The following is a 25,185-nucleotide window of genomic DNA, read 5'->3' on the forward strand; positions in this document are numbered from 1 at the left end:
TTTAAGAAGGATATAATTTAAGGATTTGGTAAAATGTGTTACATTTATTTACTTCATTCTGCACTACAGTAAACAAACTACAAGCTGATGAACATTTTAAACTAATGCTATAAAACAGGTGTATCAGCAATTAAAAATATTGTTTCATGTTATTAGGTAGAGATGTGTATAATTTCTCAACAAACAGGTCACTTAAGAAAACTAGTATATATTTTCCCATTTGCACTGGATTAAAATAATTTGAGAATACTGCTATGATCCTCTAGTCAATTATCTTGGATTGTATAGTATAGTTACAATTCCTGTTTACCAAATAAATGTTTCATTAGTAAATCAATACACAAAATGAATAATTACTTTAAATATTTGTAGATTGTTCCATAACTGCTGATAATTAAGCCTAACATCAAACTGGACAGTAATGATAAAATAGTAATTTGATAATTTTCATGTTTAACATTTATGTCGCACAACCAACCCTTGTTTAAAAATTTAGTTAACCAATTTCATCCTCTTCATGCTTCTATTTGACAGCAAAACACAAGGGAAGAACTTTTGTTTTTATTATTAGCTTAGTTTGGGTGGAATTTAACATTACTGAATGAAATAGGAAATTCGACAAAAATAATACAAAAAGTTACTACCCTAGGGGGTATATTAAACAGTATCTTGCAACAACATGAAAACATTGGTTTACAGTGATACATGTAGCATAAGATGCAAGTATCTTTATCACTGCAATAATAGTGAAGTAAAGTGTGTGTCGTCTTTTATGAAAAGCTTGCTTGTTGTTTTAATGACAGGTGCATAAAGTACTATGAAAGATATAACATGTATACGTCAACTTGAGATGATACCACAAAATGTTAAATATTTCAAGTTAGAAAGTACTTAAGTTTAATTAGCTTGTATAATTTCAGCTAATCAAATCTGAACGTGGTTGATAAGCATTTAACATCCATTAAAAAAAACACCCATAAAGTTCATTGCTACAGTTTGTGTTGCACAGAAGAAATGACTCGTGTCCTTTTGTATAATTTAATTGTTTTTGTGTCAGTAAAAATATCCATTAAAATGTTTATTTACTGCAGAACGTTCTCTACAAATGGAATGATCACAATGAAGTGATGAGACAACATTCAGCTTCTGAAATGAAAAACAAAACCTAATCATATCAACAAAGGAAAGAGAGACACTAAAACAAAAATGTTTCAAATGACTGGTCAGTGATGTTTCATACAAGCAGCTTTTCTATTTCTTGTTGTAAGACCTGGATCTGCGGCTTCAGCTGAGACCCTTCGTTGACAGTCACTGAACAAGCTATAACTGGTCGAGATACTCCACAAGCTCGGCCCAATGCTACAAAGAAAATATGATCACTGCAAACAAGCAAACTTACCAGTCTCTTGTGATGTACAAGTTTAAGTTAATCCATCAATTTAAATACTTCTCACATTTTAAGAAGGTTAACTGTTACATTCTTGGTTTTACTTAGAGCAACTTAAACCACTAACATAAAACAGTAATTGTTGAACATGTTAGTCATGCTAAGAACCACTCAACAGTAATATATGGTAACTTTATATTTGTATAATTTATGTCCCATTTTGAAATGTGAATGACAGTGTGATTTATTTCTAACAGTTTAGTGTAGAATATCCTGGTGGTGAAATAACATTTGGAAGCAACATTATTCATGTCTGTTCTACCGTTATTTTAAAAGTGAATGTTAAATTTTGCCCACTTGCACAACTTTTCAATCATAGCATGGGAAGCAGTCATCGTAAATGAGAGACAAACATTTTGACCGATATCACTGTTTGCACTGATGTAATTTGATGCCGAGCTTGTAGCACATTCATAACCCTCAAGTTTATTGCATTAATGAAAATACTACAACTGTAACAAAAAAGAAGCAAATGACATGAAACCAGAGTTTTAATCCCCACCCTCTCCTCAAAAACCAACTTAGAAAATGAAATATACTTTGGCGATGACTATTTAACAAATTCTTTGTTGGACAGATAAAAATAAGATATTGGAACAAATCACCATATCTTCAATGAGGCCATATCTGAAAACTGACAAGTTAAATTAAATAACAGATTTAGTCAGCACTTTTATTAATTTGTTTAAATCAAAATATTGAACTTTAAAAAAACGTATATCACTCACCATGTTTGGACTTCACAAAAATGTATGGGACATTCTGGAAAACAAACAAACAAACACCAATTTCAAGCTGTACCCCAAATCTTTTTATACAAGAAAAATTCCATACCCTTAATTTGTATTTTGTCTATATTTAGACAAAGATTTGTTGTTTTACTAAAGTGCAATTGATATGTATGACATGTGCCACTAACTGGTATAGGAAATTCTTACTATTTCATTTCCAGGTTACATTATTACCATTTTGTTTTAGTAATAATGTAAACACTTTAAAATTACATCTTTCAAAATTAAGTACTAATGTTACCAACCTTTCTCTATACAATATTGAGTAATGTAAGGATTCCTTCAATTGTTTTAACTCGCACTATGTCAAACACATAGTGTGACACTACGTTTGACATGATTGAGGGCCCACCATGCAATGATTTTACAAATTATATTTCTGGGAATATTTCTGGAATGTTTTTCACAGCTTAGGCCCACAAGAAATAAAATATGAATTAGAAATGTGAAACAACACCCCTCCTGTAATAGATTCAACACTTGTAATTTGATCTATATTGCATAAATGTTACGTTTATACATATCCACAAGCTTAATTTTCAATACAAGTTCAGCGTTTAAGATCAAACAATAGATACTTGACATTCTAGGCCTACTTACATATTTAAAAGTTTCATGGTTCAGGAACTTTCATATATTTTATGTTAAGATATTGTGTCTTATGAGCTAGGCCCAAAGGAGACTGAACTTGGCTTGCTACTACAATACAATACATACTTACATTCTCCATGTCGAGTGGCAGTTTACTACACAATGTTAGTCAATTGCCTGGATTCTTTCCAATTATATTACGAGACAATCTCCATCTGCACTATATTGTGTCATATTTACCTTTGCTCATACAATTCTTTCCACTAGTACAACAACAGAGACGTTACTTGGCCAGTTCTTCCCAACAGAGAAACACAGGAGATAACATCTGACAGAGCAATGTTGAAGACATCACTTGGCCAGTTATTTTCACAAATTTTCCAAATGAACAAATTATAAAAGCTTCTCAACCTGCTACAACAACAGGTCAGAACTAGATGAAGTAAACTAACAATCAACATTTACCTAAACAGTAAATCAGTCTTCCATTGCAACAAACCAAATCAAAATTTCATGATGTATATAACATCCAAATCATACCTTATCTTCACACAGCAATGGCAAATGAAGTAAAATCTCAAGAGGTTCAGCATCAGCAGCCATGACAATGATCTCTGCTAAGCCTCGATTTAATGTCTTGGTGGCTGAAAAATATGGACAGAGAAATATTATTGAGGTGTTTGAACAAAACCCACAGAATTCAAGTCTTAAAGATTTATTTTAATTAATAGAGTATTATGTAGAACATGACTATAAATTGCATGATAATCTGTTACCTTCTAATGCTAAAACTCAACATTATTAGAATGATGGCACCAACAAACAAACTGTCTCGCCCATTCTGAAAAATAACCTCAGAGTGAAACCTGTAACAAACTATACTTACATTAACCAAATGTGCATGGGTCAATCCAGTGGGCTGACCTCGTATCTGATAAAGATTGTTGACCGTAATTCTGAAGTTACTGTATGTGAAATGTTGCATGATTTCAGTTGCACGTACAGTTACAACAAAGTGTTCGTACCCCTGAGTCCCCAGTAGTTTTTTGCTCATAACTTAAAAAGTAACATGATTAGGCTAATAGACGTATAGTGTATTATAAATATTATCATAACATACATCTACATACATTTTTATGTAAATTAAATGACAAACATAGGAGGGGCAGAAGGTGTTAGTTCAGTTCAGAATGTGTGGAAAAACCGATATTCTCGTACAAAAATTGTTTAGTTTGGCGAATAAACTACATTATACCATTCCAGAACTAGACACTGGGTTCAAAATTATTGGAATTTAGCCAACAATAAATGTACTTCTGGCAATTTAGCGCCGTCTCCGACATTATCTGCTTGGTCATCATGGCGAACAGGAAACAACTGTCCAGTGATTTAAAAAACCAAATTATTGTAAAATACAAGTCTTGTGCATCTCTTTCCAGTATTGCTACACAACTTAATGTGTTGAAATCTACTGTTCAAAGCATAATTGCCAAGTTTAAGCTTACAGGATCAACTGCTAACCTTTCTCATTCCGAACACCCCACCAAAATTCCAGAGAGAACCAAGAGGAAGGTTCTCAGAGAAGTTAGTAGGAACCCTCGTTTAACACGTAACGACATACAGAAACTGGTAAGGGAAACTGGGGTTGAAGTAAACACCTCTACAATTACAAACATGTTACGCTCTTCTGGGTTCAAAGCATGCTATCCTCGAAGAACTCCATATTTAAAGCCTGTTCATTCAGAAGCACAATTGAGGCAAGCAAGAAAGCATTAAGATAAACCCTTTACCTATTGGAAGAGTATTCTTTGGTCAGACGTGACTAAAAATCAAGCTTTTCTGCCACAATGATGCTCGCAATACTTTCAATAAGTAGGGGGAACTAAATCTTCCAATGAATACAGACCCTACAGTTAAACATGGAGGTGGCTCGATCATGCTATGAGGTTCCTTCAGCTCTTCTGGTGTGGGCAGCCTTTTCCACATCAACGAAACCATGAAAAAAGAAGAGTACGTTGATATATTAGGCACTTGTATCAAGAATGGTGCTTGGAACTTGCAGCTTGGGCGTCATTGGATCTTTCAGCATGACAATGACCCTAAGCACACATTGAAATATGTGCAATCGTGGTTGCAGAAGAACCATATAAGCATTCTGGAGTGCCCATCGCAGTCACCCGATCTCAATCCAATTGAAAACGTTTGCCATGAGTTGAAGACCAGGGTTCATCAGCATCATCCGAAAAACCTGCAAGAGCTGGAGGCCTTCTGTAAAGAAGAATGGAAGAAAATACCAGTCTAGTACTGTCAAACAATCATGGAGAGCTACGAGGAGAGATTGCGGTAGGTAATTAACTTGAAAGGCTACACAACTAACCATTAAAGTAGATGCACGAACACTTTCTGCCCCTCCTATGTTTGGTTATTTGTTTATAAACAGTTTATTTTTCATTCAATTTACATAAAATATTTATGTAGATGTTTGTTTGTATAATATACTATACTTTCATTATCCTAATAGTGATACTTAAGTTGAGGAAAAAAACTACTCACGACACAGGGGTATGAACACTTTCTGTCAAAACTGTACAACTGTATTGTATAAAAACAGATCTTTAGTGTCAGTTTGATTCTTGATATACAAGAGTGCAACGTGATAAGAATATTTGGTCCATTATAAAATTTGTATATTGAATTTATACCTGAAAAGTCCGACATGTAAATCTATAGTTTTTTATTTTTAGTATTTCCGTGTATTGTGTTTGATGCTTAAACTGGTCTACCATGAATTAATGTAGGATAAAGTGAACAGCTGATAATTCTTGTAATAAAACACATATAGTGAATGACACAATGTATAATGTCATGACATGAGTACTTTGACCCCCACCTGTGTATACTTTGTTAATATTGTTATTTTGATTGCTCTTGAGTCTAAGTAATTAAAAGCAATAAAAAAACTTGAAGTCTTTAGCATCAGTGTTCTCTAATTCATAACTGTATTTTATACAAGTTATTTTACTTAACTTTTTCAGTCCTTCAACAGATGTTTTGGTAAATAATCTCCATATGTTGATGACAGCTTGATATCCAAGTAGTGTTTGGAGAAACACTATTAAAAGTTTGTAACATTGTAACTGTCATACATGTAATAGGTTATCAAGACTGAAACAAATTCACAGGATCTAACTTAGAGGATGCTTTAAACCAGGTCTGTTCAACTTCAAATCAGTATGGATGGAAACTTAGTAATCCACTTGTGAAATGGACCATAATATACTAATTTAAGATCCTAATTTCTACTTGGATGTGATATCACTTTACAATTATAACAACTGATGTGAATAACATACAGCTTCTATTTTATGTCTTTAAAAATGTGAAATGAGCGATTTTTTTTTTTTTTTTAATTCTAAAGATGTATTCTTCCAAGGGTCAGAAGCTAGATGAAACCCACCAGTTTAACAACAGTGCTGTAAACCATACACCAGTAAGCCAAATTCTTGAAATACACAAAAACACACACACCATGGATGTTCTTTCACATTCCTTTTTTTGGGGAAGGACTTTATCAAAAGGTCCATCATGTTTATAAACACAAAGCATTGTGAAACCAATCATTTTTTTTACAAGTATATCTACAAATGGAACATTTTAAAAAGGTAATTAAAACTTTATCAAACTCAAAATTAACATCTATAAAAAAGAATTATTTTCTACAAGTTGGGGCTGGGGATTGCATTCAGAGGAAACTTTTGCCTGACCTATGTAAAAACACTTCACACCCACACAGTTAAAAGTATAACCAGTTAGATGTACATTAAGTAATTTGCAACTGTACAACAGCCTTTAAAAATAAATATGTTAGAAAAAAAGTTATTTCAGAAATTGTTCATTATACTACATAGTCTTTACAAGTTGATTACCATAATCTGACAGACTCCAAACGTACAATTTACTACGGTATTTAGTTTTGAAGACTAACGCATCATTACACAGCATCAAAATATAACAACATATCAAGTATATACACATGTACTTTTAACAACAGTTACAAGAAGTACCTTCCATGCTTTGTAATAGTGCCTTTTCTTTTAATTTGTATTCTAGTTTATGCAGCAAAAAAGGCTAAATCTTGACTAAAGTATTTCAAAAGTACACTATAACAATACAAATGAAATAAACATTTCTCAAACATATCAGTCAATGATAATTAGTTGAGTTTTATGATAATACAGTGCTGAAGAAAAACACCAAATGTTAAAACATTTTTGCATAGGTCTTTTTTTTTTAAGAAGATAACTGAAAATGTTTTTATAATATATAAAAGTAACACATTTCTTAGTGACAATGAGAAACAACCTAAAATATACGTTTTCACAATATAATGAAAGCTGCTACCTTTACCTTCATTGGCTCCTTTCTTCAGCTGCTTATAGTTAGACGCCTGCTGAACGATATTCAGAATCTTGGTCGTCAAAGTTGCGTCAGCAAGAGGGTAGGCTTTAGGGTTAACTTCTTCAGACTTCAAAAAATAACATTAAATATACAAATACTTTGTATAACATTGTAATTCCTGTAGGATATGAAATGATTTAAAGCACATTTAAATGTTTTTAATAAGAAAGCCCCCCCCCCGAAAAATAATCTTTTCCAATCATATTCTTAACCATTAAAACCTAAACAGCTTTCAAGTTAAAAGTGCAAATCGCATCATTACGTAAACCATTCAACAAATCTTATTTGTAATAATAATGAAAACGAAACACTAGACTGTAGCAATTGTAACAGAGATAACAGGGCACCATTAACCTTCTTTCTACAATATAAAATTCTATAAATAGAACCACTAAATTAATTTGCAATCCTTTTCACCTATTATCCACTAATTTTATACGATCACACAACCTAATCAATATTTTGTAAAGTATTTTATTGAAATCTTTCTAATAAAACGTGTCGTAGTGTCGTTCGTTATTGCAACGACAAAGGCCTAATTATCTCGTGTTGTTAATGTTAACGATTGCTGCGCGTTATATTGCTAGGCTTAACAATATTCCCATTAACTGTTTCACTAAAATTTGGAAAATCAAAACAAACTTACCATTTTTTTAAAAGGTTCTTTTCTAATCTTTGTAATATGGTATCAAACTTCCTCTCAGCGAAATATCGCTTCACTGAGGATAATAAGTTTCTTTATAATTGAAAACACGTGTTATATATAAGGATTGAGTGCACCAAACCACCCAACGCTCTGTTCAAAAATACAGCAATCGTTTGTATTTAATTTGAAAAAAAAAGTGAAAAAACATAAAAAATGCCCCAAATATAATGTCCTGTTCAAATCATTTGAATTAATTTATTTAATTGTTTCTGTAATTTGTTAGAATAGGGAGAGAGAATAAACATAGAAATCGAAAATTGTAATTAAATTTACGTGCTTTCATTAAACGACAAACTGTAACAAAACTGCAAATAATAATTGTACATTAAAGCCATGTTTTTATTATATAGGCGTAGGAATGTGATGCATGTGTTTAAATAAAAAATAACTCCTGGCAGATCAGCGGTAAGTTTATAGACTTACAGCTTTAAAATATAGAGTCCAATGCCCCGCCGTAAACACATCACACCAAACATGCTCGGCCTTTAAGTCGTGGGGACGTATTAAAGTTACGTTTAATCCCACTATTCGTTGGTAAAAGAGTGGGTGGTGAAAACTAGCTGCCTTCCCTCTAGTTTTACACTGCTAAATTAGAGACGGCTAGCGCAGATAGCCCTCGTGTAGCTTTGTGTGAAATTCAAACCAAACCGTAAACACAACACCGATAGCCTATTATTATGCAACTTTGCGCGAAAAGAAATTAACGAAATCAAACAACTAAACGTTTTAAATTTTGTTTACTATTTAAACATTTTTAAAAGCAGTTTCTTCTTAAGTTACGTGCTGTTGCTGTAGTTTTATCGAAAATTTACACAGTGGGCTATATATGCTCTGTTGACCGTAGGGAATCAATTCTCGAGTTTTAGTATTGTAAGTCCACAAACTTATCGCTGGTCCACCGGGAGACTAAAGCAGTATGGTATATGGTATTAAAACATAGAAGATGATCGATCATATATTTAACAGTTTATATTAACCATTTTATTTTATCGCCTTCGTATCGTCATAAATAATCTTCAGTTATTTACTTTTTTTAGTCTACTATATTTATGCCACAGAATTTTTTACTTTCTAAAATACAGGTTCCAAGTTTGACTGTGTGGGTATTTGGGTATTGATGTTGTTAAATACCCAGGAGGGTCAGGTACATTTGACCTCTTCCTCCCTCCCGAACGATTTTAGCGTCTGTCTTTAGGGTTTTTTTTTGTTGTTTTTTTTAAAGCTTTGGGCCAGAGTAAAAGTATAACATCATACTCAGGTCCATTTCAGGGCTCAGTCCATGCATGGACGAACAAGAAGTTTTTTTGTTTTTTTTCATTTAATTTTTTTTTGTATTTTCATATATATATATATATATTTTTGTATTTTTCTCCTTTTTCTCGATTGAGAGAATGCTACTACTACTTGTAGTAACACAAACACTCACACAGAAAAGAAAGTAATAATAATTATTATTATTCAATACTTGAATAATAATTCAAACAGAGAAGAAAAATAATAATAATAAAAATAATAATAATAATACTGATTAAAAAAGAAAGTAATAATTATAAAAAATAAAAAGAAACAAGGACTAAATGTCTAGTGCATAGTGGCCAGCTTGTGTTACATTTCTTAAATATATGTTAAAAGGGGAGAGGTATTTAGGACCATTTACATCATGTACGTGATATCTGTCGAGATCACACATTAAGTCATTTTTATGCCAATTCTTATTGAAATATTTTAGAGAATTATGCAAGAGTCTTTCAGCTATTGTATCTATGTTTGCATACTTGTGCATGAATGTGGTTGAGGTGCTACGTGGTACTTTGTATGCTGAAGTTAGTACAGAATTTTGTATACGTTGAAGTTTCTGTACATGTGTGGGTGCTATGTTAATCCAGGCAGGTGATGCATATTCTATTGTTGGTCTAATGTACGTTTTGTAGATTTTAAGTATGTTGTCTGGTGATGTTCCTTGGATTTTACCTGAAAGACTTCTTGCATAGTTTGCTCTTGTACAGATTCGTATCAGTACATTTTTAATATGTGGTAGCCACGTTAATTTTGAGTCATAGGTTAGACCTAGAAATTTAGCAGAAGTAGCAGTCAGTAAAAGTGATCCATTCATATAGAGTTTTGGTGGATCTTTTTTCAGCTTATTCAGTCTGCTGAATACTATGACTTGGGTTTTTGGAATATTAATTTTGATTCTGTATTTCTGGCAGTATTCTTCGATGTTATTTAGGACTGGTTGTAGGTTCGTTGCTGCTATTGACGGAGTGGGGGCACTTTTCCAGACTGCTACATCGTCAGCGAACTGTGATGCATAACCTAAATTTAGGTCCGACAGAGGCATATTACTTACGTACATGATAAATAATATAGGGCTAACAACCCCTCCCTGCGGGACTCCTGCTTCGGGTGAAAAGGACCCTGAGTGGGCCCCATTTACATTTACTTTACACATTCTGTTATCCAGGAAGTTGGACAGCCAGCGAATAGTTTCCTGGGGTAATGCCATTTCAAGCAATCTATGTCGTAAGCCGTTATGCCACACTGTGTCAAATGCTTTTTCAATGTCGAGAAAGCAAGCTACAGTGCATTCTTTTTGTTGAAGCTGTCGGTAATTGATTCTGTAAGTCGAATCAGGTGGTCTGTAGTTTGGCGGTTTTTCGAAATCCGTTTTGAATTTCTGGTAATTTTGAATTTTCTTCTAAGTAAACTGACAGACGATTACTAATTATCCTCTCTAATACTTTGCCAATACAACTGGTTAAGCTAATCGGGCGGTAGTTGTTTGGTTTATTCGCTGGCTTTCCTTCTTTCTGGAACATTAATATTATTGCTTCCTTCCAAGAAACGGGGATATATCCAGCTGATAGTGAGAGATTAAATAACGCTGTTAGGTGTTCATATAATCTCTGAGTGCCTTGTTTTAGGAGGATAGCTTGAATACCATCTTCTCCAGGGGCTTTGTTTTTTGTGTTGTTAATAGCAGTTACGACTTCTGTTACAGTGATATGTTTTACCAGTTGATGAGTGCTCCAGTCTTTTGTTTTTTCTTGGTGTGTAATAGTGTTGACTGGAAATTTAGGTGTAAAATGCTTCTGTTTTGATCAATATAGTTTGTGACTGTATTATAAAAGTATCTGTTCATGTCTGGTTCATGATGTGTTTTGAACGTGTTTTCTAGGTGTTTTTAAATATCTCGGCTTTTTCTGTGTTAGTGTATGCTGTTTCTTCATCCAGTTCCAGTGGTGGATATACTGTGTTTGTTGTTCCTGTGTTTGTAAATCTTTTCAAATGTGTCCAGAATTGTTTAGGATCAGTTTTATGATTTAGATCGGAACAGAAGGTGTCCCAGTTTTCTTGTTTCTGTTGTCTGATTAAGTTTCGTATTTTATTCCTTATTGTGTTTATCTGAGTTTTAAGTGTGGGGTTGCGATTTTGAATGTACTGTCTGCGGAGTATACGTCTGTTTTTAATTAAGTGTATTATATCTTTATGTGGTTGCCATAAATGAGTTGTTGTGAAGTGTTTTTGTTTCGGTATCGAACTGTTGGCTGCATGTTTTAGACACTCAGAGATGATATGACAGTATGCATCTATATCTGATGCGTCCGCGGCAATATGTAGTACTTCTGGAGGTAAGGTTTCATTTAATATAGTTTGGAAAACTGGCCAATTAGCTTTTGTAGTTCAGTTGGTCTCTCACTATGATTTTATTTAAGTGGGGGGTGAGATTGAAGATACACCAAACTGGGAGGTGGTCACTATCTATATCGTGACCAACATGAAAATTTACGAATTTGCGACTCATATTTGACGAACACAGGCATAGGTCCAGTATTTCACTGGTGCCGTGTGCGTACGAGATATGTGTCGGTGTTGCATCGTTTAATAAAGTCATGTTTGATTCGTCCAGAAATTGATAAAGTAAGTTGCCATTTGCGTTTGAACAACGACAGTTGAATGCTATATGTTTACTGTTTAGGTCGCCGATAATAATAAGATTACAGTTGCTATTATACAATATATTCAATAGATTTACATCTAACACTGTACTAGGCGAGCAGTAGATGCTCGCCACAGTAACGTCTGTCTGATTTTGCGTTTTTACATTAATAACTATAGATTCATTACTGGAAGGGATAGTAAGTTCCTGAACTATAAGTTCAGTCTTATACAATAATAAAAGACCTCTGTTTGGATCTCTATTATCCTTCCTGTCATGTCTAATAGTAGAGTAGCCGTTTAATTTAAATCTATGGTAGTTATATAGAAGAGTTTCACTAATTATAATTACATCAGGTTTTATGTAGTTTGTTGTATCTTCAATCTCATGTTTCTTGGAAGCAAGAGCACCCTGGATATTGATGTGTAAAACTGTGAAGTTATCCATGTTTAGTAGAGTTTATGATGGAGGTTAAAATTTGCGGCAAGAACTTGTGTATGTTTTTCAATATGATTTTAACAATTATGTCTGTGAGACTGTTGGTGTTTGTGGGATTTGTATATTCTGCCATTATTTCCGAGAAAGTGGAAGTTATGGCAGATGTCAGTGTTGTTTCAATTGTTGTTGGTTGTGTATTTTGTGGTGGTTTTGGTATTTCCTCTTCACTTGGTAATGGTTTTTCCTGTCGGGATGATGAATTTTTAACCACTGCAGCGTATGTGTTTGTCTGTGTAGTTGTACTTTGTGGTGCTGGAGTGGGTTCCTTAATTGTTCGTGGAGGTGGCGGCTTGTTCATGTTGGGATTTTTAATTTCGTATAAGTGTGTTTTAATTGATTTATATTTCTGACAACCTTTATAATTTGCAGTGTGTTCTTCCCCACAATTGCAGCATTTGGGTTTGGGGTTCTGTTTTGTACACTGTGTAATGTGGTGATTCTCCCCACAGCCCACACAACGCGCATTTGCTTGGCATGCTTAAAATAAAATACAGGTGAACGATTTTGTTTGTTTATTTTGAATTTCGCGCAAAGCTACAGGAGGGCTATCTGTGCTAGCCGTCCTTAATTTAGCAGTGTAAGACTAGAGGGAAAGCAGCTAGTCATCATCACCCACCGCCGACTCTTGGGGTACTCTTTTACCAACAAATAGTGGGATTGACCGAACATTATAATGCCTCCACGGCTGAAAGGGCGAGCATCTTTGGTGTGACATGGATTACGACTCGAGTGCCTTATCACTTGGCCATGTCGGGCAGGAATGGAATCGGACATATCCCTCGATGTGACTAATGACCACATAGCGGGCTAAGTCGTTTCGACTTTACATGGATAATAAAATCTCTGTATTCCTCACTTTGTCTATCAAACGTTTGGTGTTTGAATGGAATATCAGCTTTCATTATAATATCTTTCCTCTAGTTTACTTTATAATACCACTTTTACAACTATTTCAAAACCAAAGAACATATTACAATTGGAAACTCTGAGTTTATTTGTTTTGCGAGTGAAAATGCTGATAATGTGAATAATCGCTATTTTGGTCGTTCGTCTGTTTCTGATTTTGGGAAAATCTGGATAGCTGAAGAGTGACATATGCATCGGAGATAGAGCGAGTGTGTTACATAGCTCTTCATATCTAGCTTCTGATGCTCTCATACAGGTGTCCGTGCCATCCAGTAAAGGCACAGGTACAGCTCTGGTTTTTATGACGACTCCACTTTCGAATTCTTGCCATACTACAAAATATCACCCCACAAGTTAAAGCTGTGGATGCGTTATAAGAGTGACACTCAATCACTTAAAACGGATGGCGAATGACAAACGGCTGTTAACTAGTGGCTTCTCCGTGAGCAGTATTTCAAAATGAGGGACAGAAGCAAATAGTCTTAGTAGGTTAGCCATAAAAACAGAATGAATATGACAAACAAATATTATTCCAGCTATCAGACAGCAAGTTGGATGTTATCCATGAGAAATCTCAAGTAACTGCAACGCGAAGTGTTTTGTTGTTGTTTGTTTGTAGTTAAGCACAAAGCTACATAATGGGTTATTTATGCTCTGCCTACCACGGGTATCGAAATCCAGTTTCTAACAGGAAGGAGAAGTATTGTGACGTTCTACCTCAACAAAGAGTAAAACAAAAGAAGAATTAATAGAAGTCCACCCACCCACACTTTACCACCAAACATGCTCATCATTTCAGCCGTTGGGGCGTTACAAAGTGAAGGTGAAACCCACTATTCGTTAGTAAAAGATCAGCTAAAGAGTTGGAGATGGGTTTTGATGACTAACTGCCTTTTCTCTAGTCTTTTACTACTAAATTAGGGATGGCTGGCGTAACTAGTCCTCATGTAGGTTTTTACGAAATAAATTTTAAAAAAATTAAAAATTGTCCAACTTTAAGGAACAAATCCAAAATTCTGTACAATATATTAATTCTGAGGTACATTTAAAGAAATTAGATTTTTTAAAGTTTTTGAAATTATTTTATAAACAAGTTGGTAAAACGTCGACTTAAATTAAAATCTTCTTATTCTTGGTAAAAGACAGCAACTTACCATGTTCTAAACTCTACATTCTCCTGTACTAGGCTTTCTTTAGTAAAGGTTATAGTGTTGTGTCCTTGGCTTTCTTTAGAAAAAACTATAGTGTCATGTTCTAGACTTTCTTTAATAAGACTAAAGTGTCGTGTGCTAGACTTTCTTTAATAAGACTATAGTGTCGTGTGCTAGACTTTCTTTAATAATACTATAGTGTCATGTTCTATACTTTTTAATCAGAATATAGTGCAGTGTTCTAGACTTTCTTTAATAAGACTATAGTGTCGTGTTCTAGACTTTCTTTAATAAGACTATAGTGTCGTTTTCTAGAATTTCTTTTATAAGGCTATAGTGTCGTATTCTAGACTTTCTTTTATAAGACTATAGTGTCGTGTTCTAAACTTTCTTTAATAAGACTGTAGTGTCGTTTCCTAGACTTTCTTTTGTAAGGCTATAGTGTCGTGTTCTAGACTTTCTTTAATCAGACTGTAGTGTCGTTTTCTAGACTTTCTTTTATAAGGCTATAGTGTCGTATTTTAGAATTTCTTTAAGAAGACTATAGTGTCGTGTTCTAGACTTTTTTCAATAAGACTATAGTGTCGTGTTATATACTTTCTTTTATAAGACTACAGTGTCGTGTTCTAAACTTTCTTTAATAAGACTATAGTGTCGTGTTCTAGACTTTCTTTAACAAGACCATAGTATCGTGTTCTAGACTTTCTTTTATAAGGCTATAGTGTCGTGTTTTAGACTTTCTTTAATAATACTATAGTGTCGCATTCTAAAATTTCTTTAAGAAGATTATAGTGTCGTGTTCTAGACTTTCTTCAATAAGACTATAGTGTCGTGTGTTAGACTTTCTCTGATAAGACTATAATGTCGTGTTCTAGTCATTCTTAATAAGACTATGGTGTCGTGTTCTAGACATTCTTCAATAAGACTATAGTGTCGTGTTCTAGACTTTCTTTAATCAGACTGTAGTGGCGTTTTCTAGACTTTCTTTAAGAAGACTATAGTGTCGTGTTCTAGACTTTCTTCAATAAGACTATAGTGTCGTGTTCTACACTTTCTTTTATAAGGCTATATATAGTGTCGTGTTTTAGACTTTCTTTAATAATACTATAGTGTCGCATTATAAAATTTCTTTAAGAAGACTATAGTGTCGTGTTCTAGACTTTCTTCAATAAGACTATAGTGTCGTGTGTTAGACTTTCTCTGATAAGACTATAATATCGTGTTCTAGTCATTCTTAATAATACTATAGTGTTGTGTTCTAGATTTCTTTAATAAAGCTATGGTGTCGTGTTCTAGACTTTCTTTAATAAGACTATAGTGTCGTGTTCTAGACTTTCTTTAATAATACTATAGTGTCGTGTTCTAGACTTTCTTTTATAAGGCTATAGTGTCTGTTTTAGACTTTCTTTAATAATATAATAGTGTCGCATTCTAAAATTTCTTTAAGAAGACTATTGTGTCGTGTTCTAGACTTTCTTCAATAAGACTATAGTGTCGTGTGTTAGACTTTCTCTGATAAGACTATAATGTCGTGTTCTAGTCATTCTTAATAATACTATAGTGTCGTGTTCTAGACTTTCTTTAATAAGACTATAGTGTCGTATGTTAGACTTTTTCTGATAAGACTATAATGTCGTTTTCTAGTCATTCTTAATAAGACTATAGTGTCGTGTTCTAGATTTCTTTAATAAAGCTATGGTGTCGTGTTCTAGATTTCTTTAATAAAGCTATGGTGTCGTTTTCTAGAATTTCTTTTATAAGACTATAGTGTCGTGTTCTAAACTTTCTTTAATAAGACTATAGTGTCGTTTCCTAGACTTTCTTTTGTAAGGCTATAGTGTCGTGTTCTAGACATTCTTCAATAAGACTATAGTGTCGTGTTATAGACTTTCTTTTATAAGACTACAGTGTCGTGTTCTAAACTTTCTTTAATAAGACTATAGTGTCGTGCTCTAGACTTTCTTTAACAAGACTATAGTATCGTGTTCTAGACTTTCTTTTATAAGGCTATAGTGTCGTGTTTTAGACTTTCTTTAATAATACTATAGTGTCGCATTCTAAAATTTCTTTAAGAAGATTATAGTGTCGTGTTCTAGACTTTCTTCAATAAGACTATAGTGTCGTGTGTTAGACTTTCTCTGATAAGACTATAATGTCGTGTTCTAGTCATTCTTAATAAGACTATAGTGTCGTGTTCTAGACATTCTTCAATAAGACTATAGTGTCGTGTTCTAGACTTTCTTTAATCAGACTGTAGTGGCGTTTTCTAGACTTTCTTTAAGAAGACTATAGTATCGTGTTCTTGACTTTCTTCAATAAGACTATAGTGTCGTGTTCTAGACTTTCTTTTATAAGACTACACTGTCGTGTTCTAAACTTTCTTTAATAATACTATAGTGTCGCATTCTAAAATTTCTTCAATAAGACTATAGTGTCGTGTGTTAGACTTTCTCTGATAAGACTATAATATCGTGTTCTAGTCATTCTTAATAATACTATAGTGTCGTGTTCTAGATTTCTTTAATAAGACTATAGTGTCGTGTTCTAGACTTTCTTTAATAAGACTAAAGTGTCGTGTTCTAGACTTTCTTTTATAAGGCTATAGTGTCTGTTTTAGACTTTCTTTAATAATATTATAGTGTCGCATTCTAAAATTTCTTTAAGAAGACTATTGTGTCGTGTTCTAGTCATTCTTAATAATACTATAGTGTCGTGTTCTAGACTTTCTCTGATAAGACTATAATGTCGTGTTCTAGTCATTCTTAATAATACTATAGTGTCGTGTTCTAGACTTTCTTTAATAAGACTATAGTGTCGTGTGTTAGACTTTCTCTGATAAGACTATAATGTCGTGTTCTAGTCATTCTTAATAAGACTATAGTGTCGTGTTCTAGACATGCTTCAATAAGACTATAATGTCGTATTCTAGTCATTTTTAATAATACTATAGTGTCGTGTTCTAGATTTCTTTAATAAAGCTATGGTGTCGTGTTCTAGATTTCTTTAATAAAGCTATGGTGTCGTGTTCTAGACTTTCTTTAATAAGACTATAGTGTCGTGTTCTAGACTTTCTTTAATCAGACTATAGTGCTATGTGTTTGACTTTCTTTAATAAGACTATAGTATCATGTGATATTGTTTATTTTTAAAGAATGTTATAATTTTTCATAATTACCGTACGAACCTCAAGTTTTAATTTCACCAAACAATTAGTTATGAAGGGTAACCAGCAATTATACAAATCTGGTTTAAAAAGTTTATATTCTATTAAATATACCTATTTACGTGGTGCGTTAAGCTTGAGAGTTTGTGAAGCTACATTTGAGGTTTGATTCTCATTGTGAGTAGGGCAGCTGTTCGCTTAAAAAAACAAACAATATTTACATGGAATTACAACAAACATCTTTAAACAAGGTGCATTAATTCGGATTTATCTTTAGACGACATTTTCCAGATTCTACTATACTTATTTAGTCTGACTTGGAGATAATATTTTGAAAAATAAACCACAATTTTTTTCTCCCCACTGGCTTTCTATGAAACAACCAGCAATAAACACTCGCTTATTATAAGCCCTCCACTGGCACAGCGGTATGTCTGCGGACTCACCCCACTAGAAACCAGTAGTTGATAGAGCACCAACAGCCCATTGTATAGCTTTATGCTTAATGTCGTAGCTTTATGCTTAATGTCAAACACACACTGATATTATAAAAAAATGCTAGGTGTTCAAACATTAGTGAGATAAGTCTTTAAAAGGTCAGAGGTTAGCTTTTCTTAAATGACGTTTTGGCTAATTATGTTTGTATTTCTCCTACTGGTTGAACATAAAATTCTGATTAGCTTGTCGAACCGTATCAGCAAGTGATATCACATTTTCTTCTTACTATATTAATATTTAGTAATTAAACAGTATAACCAAAATTATGCAAATTAAAACAAATACATGCAGAAGTGTTTTAAACTGTGGAACCAATTGTCAGCATTTAATGAACATTTGACCTTTAAAAGCGCCACGAGCGTTCACGTGGAAGGCTTAACTTTATCTATTTCAAACCTTGCAAATTCTCTTTTTGATTTTTTTTTGTGCTATTGTATTTACGCAACACAAAGTACATAGGTTTCTAGATATTCACGTGCCAGGCGTCTATCAGATCCTTGTTAAATAAACCCATTAGGACAGATACGGAATTCGTTTTATAACTTAACACAATCTAGAAGATAATGGTTTATACAAGAACTGCTTTTATAGACATGTTGTTACAGGCATAGTTAGGGCAGTCTTTAAAGGCACGTGGTTATAGGCATTGTCAGGACTGCCTTTAAAGACATGTGGTTATAGGCATGGTTAGGACTGTCCTTAAAGACGCCTAATTATAGGCATGATCGGAACTGTCTTTAAAGACCTCTAGGTATAATCATGGTCATGTCTGTTCTTAAAGACACGTGGTTAAAATAACATTATATTTTGGTACCTATTAGTCCTTTCCCCGGTAGACTCAGGGGATAGCCTGATGTGGCTTTGCTATTAGAACCCCTTCATATACACGCCTATTAGTTCATCTTGGCTGTCCAATCAAGCTAAAACCGTTAAATAAAATACCTTAAACCCAGCTCTTATAATTCATATATTTATCAAGCTTTCTTTTACGTTCACTTAAATCTACTTCCTTCATAACACCCAAAGGCCAACCACCCTGTTAGAAAACATAGAACTGTCTTAGTAGACGGAACAAGCTGCCTGATGTCAGAGAAACTAATTTCCACATATTCCTGCGTCCTCTTCAGTCTCACATTGCTTTCTGGCAGGAAAAACTGGTCAACAAACGCTTACGTGACTATTAATCCTAGCTGTAATGACTCCTATCCTGCCAAAAATGTATGTGTGTCCCCTAGCCTCACCATTAAGTATGAAAAAAGATTTCAACCTCTCCTCATATATCAACTCTTCCATCCCAGGTAACATTCTAGTAACCCTTCTCTGAAACCTTTCCAATAATTTAATGGCCTTCTTAAAGTAAAGAGCCCAAGACTGGACACAATATTCCAAATGTGGCCTGACCAGTGACCTGTACAATAAAATTATAATTACTTTAGACTTATATTCAATATTTCTGTAGATATACAGTTACGACAGAAAGTGTCGGTACCCCGCGTCGTGAGTAGTTTTTTTATCATAACTTAAAAAGTATCATGATGAGGAAAATGAAAGTGTAATATATTATAAATATTATACTAACACACATCTATATAAATTTTTATGTAAATTGAACGAAAAATAAACTGTTTATAAACAAATAACCAAACATAGGAGGGGCAGAAAGTGTTCGTGCGTCTACTTTAATAGTCAGTTGTGTAGCTTTTCAGGTGAATTCCTTGGCGCAATCTCTCCTCATAGCCCTCCATGATCGTTTGACAGTACTAGACTGGTATTTTCTTCCATTCTTCTTTACAGAAGGCCTCCAACTCTTGCAAGTTTTTCGGATGACGCTAATGAACCCTGGTCTTCAACTTATGCCAAACGTTTTCAATTGGGTTGAGATCGGGTGACTGCGATGGGCACTCCAGAATGCTTATATGGTTTCTCTGCAACTAGGATTGCACATATTTCAATGTGTGCTTAGGGTCATTGTCGTGCTGGAAGATCCAACGACGCCCAAGCAGCAAATTCCGAGCATCATTTTTGATACAAGTGTCTAATATATCAACGTACTCTTCTTTTTCCATGATTCCGTTGACGCGGTGAAGGCTGCCCACACCAGCAGAGCTGAAGGAACCTCATAGCAGGATCGAGCTACCTCCACGTTCAACTGTAGGGACGGTGTTCATTGGAAGATTTCGTTTCCCCTTCTTACGGGAAATATTGCGAGCATCATTGTGGCAGAAAAGCTTGATTTTTAGTCTCGTCTGACCAAAGAATACTCTTCCAATAGGTAAAGTGTTTATCTAAATGCTTTCTTGCATACCTCAATCGTGCTTTTAAATGAACAGGCTTTAAATATGGAGTTCTACGAGGACTGCATGCTTTGAACCTAGAAGAGCGTAACATGTTCGTAACTGTAGAGGTGCTTACTTCAACCCCAGTTTCCTTTACCAGTTTCTGTATGTCATTACGTGTTAAACGAGGGTTCCTACTAACTGCTCTGAGAACCTTCCTCTTGGTTCTCTCTGGAATTTTGGGAGGGCGTTCGGGATGAGAGAGGTTAGCAGTTGATCCTGTAAGCTTAAACTTGGCAATTATGCTTTGAACAGTAGATTTCGATACATTAAGTTGTGTAGCGATAACGGAAAGAGATACACGAGACTTGTATTTTACAATAATTCGGTTTTTATTCACTGGACAGTTGTTTCCTGTTCGCCATGATGACCAAGCAGATAATGTCGGAGACGGCGCTAAATTGCCAGAAGTACATTTATTGTTGGCTAAATTCCAATAATTATGAACCCAGTGTCTAGTTCTGGAATGGTATAATGTAGTTTATTCGCCAAACTAAACAATTTTTGTACGGGAATATCAGTTTTTTTATACGTTCTTAATTGTATGAACACTTTCTGTTCCTCCTATTTTTGGTTATTTGTTTATAAACAGTTTATTTGTCGTTTAATTTACATAAAAAAATTTTGTGTTAGGATAATATTATGATATATTCTACTTCTATTAGCCTACTCGTGATACTTTTTAAGTTATTAGCAAAAAACCACTCGGAACGCAGGGGTACGAACACTTTCTGTTGTAACTGTAACCTAAAATCGTATTTGCTCTACCACTAGCAACACCATTCTGCTTGGATGGCTTTAGAGACTAATCAATCATTACACCAAGATCCCTTTCTTTCATAACACTGTTAAGGTTATTTCAATCCAAATTATGCTTATAATTCAAATTATGATAACTCACACGTATGATCTTGTATTTATTATAATTAAAACTCATGTGCCATTTATTTTCCAAACTCACTAAATGATCTAAATCCTTTTATATATCAGCAGGATCATCTTCGCAGCTACGAACCTTTACAACTACCAACACCCAAGACTTTATATCATCTGCAAATTTAAATAATTTATTGAGTATTCCTTCATCGATGCCATTAGTTAAGAAAAAAGAGCAAAGGTCCTAAGACTGAGCCTTGAAATACCACACTTGTGACTGAATTCCATTTGTAAAAAAACCTTGTTTTCTTCCATACAGCCACTCTTTTATCCAGTTTGTTAACTTATACCCCACATCTATAGAGATAATTTTTACAAACTTGTCAAATACTTTCTGAAAATCCAGATACATCAAATTTACATCCTTATCACAATTTGCATAAGTAGTAAGCTTTTCAAAGAATGTCAAAATATTTGTAAGGCAAGATATTCCCTCAGTGAAACTATGTTGACTATCCAATACAATTCTCTAACTTTGTGAAATAATTTTGCAACGAATCTTTTAACAGTCTTTTAAACCCTTTTCCCATAACTGATGAATAGATATATAATTACTGGGACAATTTTTATCACCTCATTTAAAAATCCTCTGAGACTAAACAAACACTGTAGGAGGGGCCTACATATCTGGTTCTCAACCTCCTTCGTATCCTTGGAGAAATACCACTTGCACTCAGAAATCTTATTGTTCCTTAAATTTCACAGTTTTTAATTAATAACCTCAGAATTAATACAGTTGTCTTGTTCAATCTTGTTTCCACCTAGGAACTGTTTAAGTTGAGGAATACTGCTTGACTCTTGATTAATAAAAAACTGAACAAAGCAAAATTTAATAACCCAGCTATCTTATGAACATCAGATGCTAGCCTTTCCTTATCATTCCAGCTATCTTATGAACATCAGATGCTAGGCTTTCCTTATCATCCCAGCTATCTTATGAACATCAGATGCTAGCCTTTCCTTATCATCCCAGCTATCTTATGAACATCAGATGCTAGCCTTTCCTTATCACCCCTCAAAGATCCTAACCCCATTTTTACATTTTAATTACCTTTCATGTATTCAAAGAAATATTTACTATTATTGTTTTTTCACCCAATCTTTTCTCAAGCGTCTTTTTTGATGTTATAATTTCCCGTTTGACCAACTTTCTTGATCTTTATATGGCCTGGTCAGAAATGTTTTCAAAGACAAGAAGTTACAGATATGGCGCGGACCACACTTAAAGACACGTAATTACAGACGTGGTTAACTCTGCCCTTGACAAAATAATACTATTAGGGTTAGACAATAGTTGCGTTTATAATGATATTAGGGTTAGAGAATAAATATGTTTATAATGTTATTAGGCTAAGATAATACAGGGAGGCCCGTAAGTCCCTACCCATCCTATGTTATTATAAACAACGTTATAATACTAATAATGAGTTGAAGGCAGCTGTTACCGCGGCATTTGGAACAATAACCCCTGCTATGTTAAGGAAAATGTCTCACAGAACATGGCGTCGCATAATATTATGCAGCGAGAATGAGGGACAGCACACAGATACAGTGGATACATTAGATATATGGATGGATAGGGACTTACGGGCCACCCTGTAGTTATGTTTATAATGTTATTATGGTTAGATAATAGATATGTTTATAATGTTATTAGGGTAAGATAATAGTTGCGTCTTGTTCTTTCACTTAAGGAAGTTAAACTGAATCTACCATCCGAATCGAATCTCAAGATTAAAAGACAGAATGACACACGAAATGTCAGACAACTTCACGTACTGCAACGTTGGGCTACTGTTACCAATTTTCAACGAAGACACGTGGGCACGAAAAACGCGCGTCATAATTTATGTTTTGGGACAAATCTACTTCTTTTTCGGAGTGGCCATTATCGCTGACGTTTTTATGTGTGCCATCGAGAAGATCACCAGTGCAACAAAGATGTCATTCGAAACTCAGCCGCAGGTGATGGGAGTGCGAATTTGGAACGCCACCGTAGCAAACTTGACCTTGATGGCATTAGGGTCAAGAGCTCCTGAAATTCTGCTTTCCGTAACACAGATCATAGGAAACGGGTGAGTTAATGTGAGAGATCCCACGTTTCTTTGTTGGTTCCGTTTGTCATTAATTAACTCACCTCAGACTCGAAACATAAAGATTAAAAACTAACCTATTTTATTTGGCCATTTTTATTTACAGCGCCACAGTCTTTTAAAGCAAAAAAAACCCAAAAAAACCAACAACAACAAAGGAACACGAATACACAATTTTACGAAACAAAAGTTCAAAAAAGTACATTTCTAACAAAACTGTCAAAAATTGTTTTAAAAATTCAATTTTGTGTTATTTAGACTGGCTTTACGAATATGTATATTCGTTTCTAAACTATACGGGTTCTGCTCTTTTCTTACTTCTAAATAATAAAACTTTCTAAGATGAAATGTTCTGTAATAGAACTTAATATAATGTAATTAATTGCTTTTGGTTTGTTATTTTTTTTTCAAGAAAAAAACACAAACTTACTGTGATACACAGATTTTCCTTCAAATTTAGGTGTGTGAAAAATAGGGAACATTAAAGTAGGTGTGTGAAAAATAGAAAACATTAATGTAGATGTATGAAGAATAGGGAACATTAATGTAGGTGTATGAAGAATAGGGAACATTAATGTGGATGTATGAAGAATAGAAAACATTAATGTAGGTGTGTGAAGAATAGAAAACATAAATGTAGGTGTGTGAAGAATAGAAAACATTAATGTAGATGTATGAAGAACAGGGAATATTAATGTAGGTGTGTGAAGAATAAGGAGCATTAATGTAAGTGTGTGAAGAATAGAAAACTTTAATTTAGGTGTGTGAAGAATAGAAAACATTAATGTAGGTGTATGAAGAATAGGGAACATTAATGTACGTGTGTGAAGCATATGGAACATTAAACAAGGTGTGTGAAAAATATGGAACATTAAAGTAGGTGTGTGAAGAATAGAAAACATTAATCTAGGTGTATGAAGAACAGGGAACATTAATGTAGATTTATGAAGAATAGGGAACATTAATGTAGGTGTGTGAAGAATAGAAAATATTAATGTAGGTGTGTGAAGAATAGAAAACATTAATATAGGTGTGTGAGGAACAAAAAACATTAATGTAGGTGTGTGAAGAATAAGGAACATTAATGTAGGTGTGTGAAGAATAATGAACATTAATGCAGGTGTATGAAAAAAAGGAAACATTAATGTGGTTGCGTGAAGAATAAGGAACATTAATGTAGGTGTATGAAGAAGAGAAAATATTAATATAGGTGTATCAAAAATAGGGAACATTAATGTACGTGTGTGAAGAATAAGGAACATTAATATAGTTGTATGAAGAATAAGGAACATTAATGTAGATGTATGAAGAATAGAAAACATTAATGTATGTGTGTGAAGAATAGAAAACATTAATGTAGGTGTATGAAGAATAGGAAACATTAAAGTAGGTGTGTGAAAAATAGGGAACATTAAAGTAGGTGTGTGAAGAATAGAAAACATTAATGTAGTTGTATGAAGAATAGGGAACATTAATATAGGTGTGTGAAAAATAGGGAACATCAAATTAGGTGTGAGATAATAGGGAACATTAATGTAGATGTATGAAAAATAGGGAACATTAATGTAGGTGTGTGAAGAACAGAAAACATTAATGTAGGTGTGTGAAGAATAGGAAACATTAATGTAGATGTATGAAGAATAGGGAACATTAATGTAGGTGTGTGAAAAA

The 25,185-nt window shown here is 33.9% G+C and overlaps 1 protein-coding gene and 1 pseudogene across 1 annotated transcript; one reads left to right on the forward strand and one right to left on the reverse strand.

Annotated features, from left to right (window-relative positions):
* Positions 1–1,063: 1,063 nt before the first annotated feature.
* hoip (NHP2-like protein 1 hoip) lies at positions 1,064–8,101 on the reverse strand. Its single transcript, XM_076489178.1, has 5 exons — positions 7,934–8,101; positions 7,237–7,354; positions 3,370–3,473; positions 2,176–2,209; positions 1,064–1,359 (listed from the first exon to the last, which is right to left on the reverse strand). The coding sequence occupies exons 1-5, from the start codon at positions 7,934–7,936 to the stop codon at positions 1,235–1,237; spliced, it is 384 nt and encodes a 127-aa protein (XP_076345293.1). The 5' UTR covers positions 7,937–8,101; the 3' UTR covers positions 1,064–1,234.
* A 15,066-nt stretch (positions 8,102–23,167) lies between these two features.
* Positions 23,168–25,185, forward strand: part of LOC143245551 (sodium/calcium exchanger 3-like) — a 58,463-nt pseudogene continuing 56,445 nt past the window's right edge.

Source organism: Tachypleus tridentatus, chromosome 2 (genome assembly GCF_004210375.1).
Source record: "Tachypleus tridentatus isolate NWPU-2018 chromosome 2, ASM421037v1, whole genome shotgun sequence".
In the NCBI taxonomy this organism is placed as follows: domain Eukaryota; kingdom Metazoa; phylum Arthropoda; class Merostomata; order Xiphosura; family Limulidae; genus Tachypleus; species Tachypleus tridentatus.